Below are 4,986 nucleotides of genomic sequence, written 5' to 3' on the forward strand. Positions count from 1 at the left end.
TGATGACCTTCCACTTCTGCATCTGTCTACGGATACGTGGCACGAACTCTGGCGGAAGAACATTGTTCAGTTGGAACATCTGACTAAGTCTTACTATGAGAAACATCGCAAAAGAGACAATACAAGACAGCAGGTATGTATTTCAAATATCAGATAAATGGAGTGCTATCCTATTATTGAAGTTTTGTTGAAATTCATACAAATTAGCTATTGTTGTTTCCATTTAAAATTTATTATTGTTGTTGTTGTTGTTATTATCAAGGCAGCAAGCTGGCTGTGTTGTTAGCATGCTGGGAAGAATGCTTTGCAGCATTTCTTCTGTCTTTACATTCTGGGTTCAAATTCTGCCAAGGTCGAACTTTGCCTTTCATCCTTTCAGGGTCGATAAATTAAGTACCAGCGAAACCCTGGGGGTCGATGTAATCGACTAGTCTCCACTCCAAAAATTTCAGGCCTGGTGCCTTTAGTAGATGCAGTTTGGTTTTGTGCCAGGTAGAAGCACCACTGGTGCCATATTTCTGGTAAGGCAACTGCAGGAGAAATACCTAGCCAAAGATGAACCTCTGCACTTGGCTTTTGTTGACTTGGAGAAAGCTTTTGACAGAATCCCTCGATCCCTTATCTGGTGGTCAATGTGGAAACTAAGGATAGACGAGTGGTTGGTGAGAGCTGTACAAGCTTTGTACAGGGACGCTACCAGTAAGGTGGGGGTGGGCAACGAGTACAGCAAAGAATTCAGGGTACAAGTAAGGGTTCACCAAGGATCAGTGCTCAGCCCCCTCTTGGTCATCATAGTCCTCCAGGCAATAACAGAGGAATTTAAGACAGGCTGCCCCTGGGAGCTCCTCTATGCTGATGACCTTGCTCTTATAGCTGAATCACTATCTGAGCTAGAGAAGAAATTCCAGATATGGAAACAAGGTCTAGAATCAAAGGGTCTTAGAGTTAACCTAGCAAAAACCAAAGTCATAGTAAGTAGGAAGGCAGACAAATCACAAATCCCCTCAGGTAGAGGGCCCTGTGCAACCTGCAGAAAAGGTGTAAGTAGAAACTCCATAAGATGCACCCAGTGTAAGCTTTGGACACACAAAAGGTGCACCAACATCGAAGGAAGGTTGACAGAGAAATTAACTTTTGTATGTGAAAGGTGCGGAGGCAAGGTGGCTGAGTTCCTTTCGAGTGTTGGCTCTCATTTAGGCAAAGTGGCCGAGCTCACTTTGAGTGTTGGGCAATGACCAAGGCCTTTGGCATTATGTCGTGCTTGAGAAGAAGACTCATCAAACCAAGCAAAATTACAGTCATGGCAGATACCAGTGTCATGCAAATGGCACCCGTGCCAGTGGCACATAAAAACACCCATTACAGAGTAGTTGGCATTAGGAAGAGCATCCAACCGTGGAAAACCATGCCAAATCAGACTGGAGCCTGGCGCAGCCTTCCAGTGTGCCAGCCTAGCCAAGCTGTCCAACCCATGCCAGCATGGACAACAGACGTTAAATGATGATGATGGCAGCGAGCTGGCAGAATCATTAGCACACCAGGCAAAATGCTTCCCGGCATTTTGTCCATCTTTATGTTCCGAGTTCAAATTCTGCCAAGACCAACCTTGCCTTTCATCCTTTCAGGGTCAATAAAATAAGTACCAGTTACGAACTGGGGTCAATGTAATTGACTAGTCCCCTCCCCCAAAAATTTCAGGCCTTGTACTTATAGTAGAAAGGATTATCATTATTATTATTATTATTAAGGTGGTGAGCTGGCAGAATTGTTAGCACACCAGGCAAAATGCTTACCAGTATTTTGTCTGCCGCTACATTCTGAGTTCAAGTTCCACCGAGGCCGACTTTGCCTTTTATCCTTTAGTAGAAAGTGGGTTATACATCTTTAGATTGTATACCTGACTTTCTACTATAAAATTAAAGAAATTGACGGAACGCTGAACTCCAGACTAAACAACTTAAACAACATTTATTTACTTGGTAAAACATACATATCTTTAGTTATACATCTTTAGAGGTGAGAATAACGAGCTGTCGAGTATAAGACCGAAAGATGTAGAGACAGCTTTTAAACACACGTCCATGCTCAATCGCTGGCCAGCGTGAAAGAGAATGAATTGAGTGGGAAACGCTTGCTTGTTTAATTCTACGCATGCGTAAGACTACGCATGCGCAGGCGTTACTACAATCCTTTCGGGGGGTCGATGAAACAAGTACCAGTTGAGTACTGAGGTTGATGTAGTTTACTATCCCCCTCCACCAAATTTCCGGCTTTGTGCCTTTAGTAAAAAATGATTATTATTATTATTATTATTAAGACAGTGAGCTAGCAGGCTAGTTAGCACTCCAGGCGAAATGTTCAGCGGTATTCCGTTTGGTTTTACGTAGTGTGTTCACATTCCACCAAAGTCGACTTTGCCTTTCATCCTTTCGGGGTTGATAAAATAAGTACCAAATGAGCGCTGGGTACCAAATGAGGTGGGTACCAGCTCCCCCCTTACTTGCTGGCCTTGTGCCAAAATTTGAAACCATCATTATTATTATTTTATTGTCTTTGCACAGCTTCTAATGCTGGAGATGTACTATGGTGTCAGCTGTTCACTACCAGTGAACTAAGGTGACACCCCTTATTTTTCAAGTACATCTGGAGTATTCAAGCGGTTCCAAGCAGTGCTGTTTTCTGCAAGTGCTCCACCCTTATTGCAGCCCCTATTTGTTCCATGTAGTTCTCAAGATCTTTACTCACTGTTCCCAGTGCTCCAACAATTACTGGTACTACTACCACCTTTTTCATCGACTACAACTGCTTAACCTCCCAAGCTAACCTGTTATATCTATCGACTTTTCTTTCTTCCTTATCGCATACCTTGTTGTCAGCTTGGCATGTTATATCTATGATCCAGCATCATTTGCTTTCTTTCTTCTTTTTATTATTATTTTGCTTTTAATCTGTGTATCTGATACAATCACTTGTCAGGTCACACACAGCCTCCTAGAGCAAGTGAAAGTTAAGAGATGTTTAGATATAATTGAAAGTTTGAGGAGAGGAAGTGGAGAAGACAGTACAAAAATACATTCGTATAATACAACACAAACTCTATGTTGTACTGCAATAATAGATTTACGCATACATGCAATAGAGGTGATACAGAGATCAATATGTTGCAATGGTCATAAAGTAGTCACTGTATTGTAAAATAGTCTGCATCATAATCATCCTTTTAACATCCACTTTTCCAAGATTGCAATATGTTGGATGGAGTTTATTGATGCAGTTTCTCTTTCCGTCGTGAACCCTTATCTATTTCCAAGCAAAGTAATATTTCCCTGTTGTCAGACGTATTTTCACAGAATATTGAGAATGAATGACCTTCATCTTTACAACTATCATACAATTTCAAAACAAGGAGACACAAACACACACCAAATCCACTCTTAAGACTTTGGTTGGCCTGGGGCTATAATAGAAGATGCTTGTCCAAAGTACTACACAGTGGGGTTGAACCTGAAATCACGTGGTTGAGAAGTAAGCATAACCATGCCATCACCTAACAGAGTTAAACAAACATACAAAGATTAATAATAGTTAATAATAGATTAATAATAGTTTTAATAGATTAATAATAGTTTTAATATTCCAGATGTGCAGATTAATTCTCATGTTTGATTATTTCATTCCTGTTTTCTTTTTCTTTCAGATTAAAGATGCTGAAAAACGGCGAGAAATTCTTCATGATATTATGAAGAAAGAGCTTTCTCATATGCATAGATTGGTAAGAAGACTCACTGCTACTGCTCCAATAGTCCAGTTTGGTATCTTTTGTTATGTGAATGTTTCATACCACCTTAAGAAGTCCTCCTCATCATCATCATCATTATAACTAAAGCAATGGAGCGCATAATCTAGCAGTCCTTCCTACAAATTTATAGCCTTCAGTCAATGTTAGAAATCATCGTTATTATTGTTGTTGTTGTTAAGGTGGCAAGCTGGCAGAATCGTTAGCACCTGAGATAAAATGCTTAGTGGTATTTCATCTGTTCTGAGTTCAAATCTTGCTGTTCCCAATTATTCTGGCCATGTCAAGGTGGCAAATCTTTTGTAATAGCCCTACTGGGCACTCTATTCTGATTCCTCTTGATGCCTTCTGATACTGTCCCCAAGGACCCAACAATAATTAGTACTGTCTTCACTTTTTTCATTTTCCATAGCCAACTATTTCATACTTAAGAGGATTGTATATATCTATTTTTTTTGCCTCCCTTTTTGACTATTCATGGGTTAAAGGGGCATGCAGCATCACTTATACAGCACACGTGGTTCACCTTGTCCAACACTACCTTGTCTGGCTTGTTATGCTTTAACACCTGATCTGTTTGAAATTGTTGTTGTTGATGTTGTTGTTATTATTATTACAGAAAGAAATTAAAGAAAGCAAGAAACGGCGCATCGAAGTAAGAAATCGGTTGCATGAAAAACGGATCGTATCAGCAAAGGCTCGGAGATACTATGATGATTTTTCAGTAAGAATGCGTTCTCGAATGATGAACCGGAAGACCAAAGAAGAATTGGTGAGTCTACCAGAATGTAGCTTATATTGTTTTTGAAGAATTCTTTTGTCAATTGAGGAATTAAGTTTAAACTGGGCTTGATTTCTTCAATTACTAGTACCTGTAAAGGAGGCGCAATGGCCCAGTGGTTAGGGCAGCGGACTCACGGTCATAGGATCATGGTTTCGATTCCCAGACCGGGCGTTGTGAGTGTTTATTGAGCAAAAAACACCTAAAGCTCCACGAGGCTCCAGCAGGGAATGGTGGCGAACCCTGCTGTACTCTTCCACCACAACTTTCTCTCACTCTTACTTCCTGTTTCTGTTTTACCTGTAATTCAAAGAGTCAGCCTTGTCACACTGTGTCACGCTGAATATTCCCAGAACTACGTTAAGGGTACACGTGTCTGTGGAGTGCTCAGCCATTTGCACGTTAATTT

The 4,986-nt window shown here is 40.7% G+C and overlaps 1 protein-coding gene across 1 annotated transcript in view; it reads left to right on the forward strand.

Moving 5' to 3' along the window:
- Positions 1 to 4,986, forward strand: part of LOC128249266 (centrosomal protein of 95 kDa-like) — a 41,550-nt gene that overhangs the window by 25,217 nt on the left and 11,347 nt on the right. The window contains exons 14-16 of the mRNA XM_052972327.1: positions 1 to 133; positions 3,698 to 3,772; positions 4,416 to 4,568. The exon at positions 1 to 133 is cut by the window's left edge and continues 34 nt beyond it. Of these exons, the coding sequence (XP_052828287.1) occupies positions 1 to 133; positions 3,698 to 3,772; positions 4,416 to 4,568 (361 nt within the window). The remainder of the gene's footprint in view (positions 134 to 3,697; positions 3,773 to 4,415; positions 4,569 to 4,986) is intronic.

Source organism: Octopus bimaculoides, chromosome 1, assembly GCF_001194135.2.
Source record: "Octopus bimaculoides isolate UCB-OBI-ISO-001 chromosome 1, ASM119413v2, whole genome shotgun sequence".
Classification (NCBI taxonomy): Eukaryota; Metazoa; Mollusca; class Cephalopoda; order Octopoda; family Octopodidae; genus Octopus; species Octopus bimaculoides.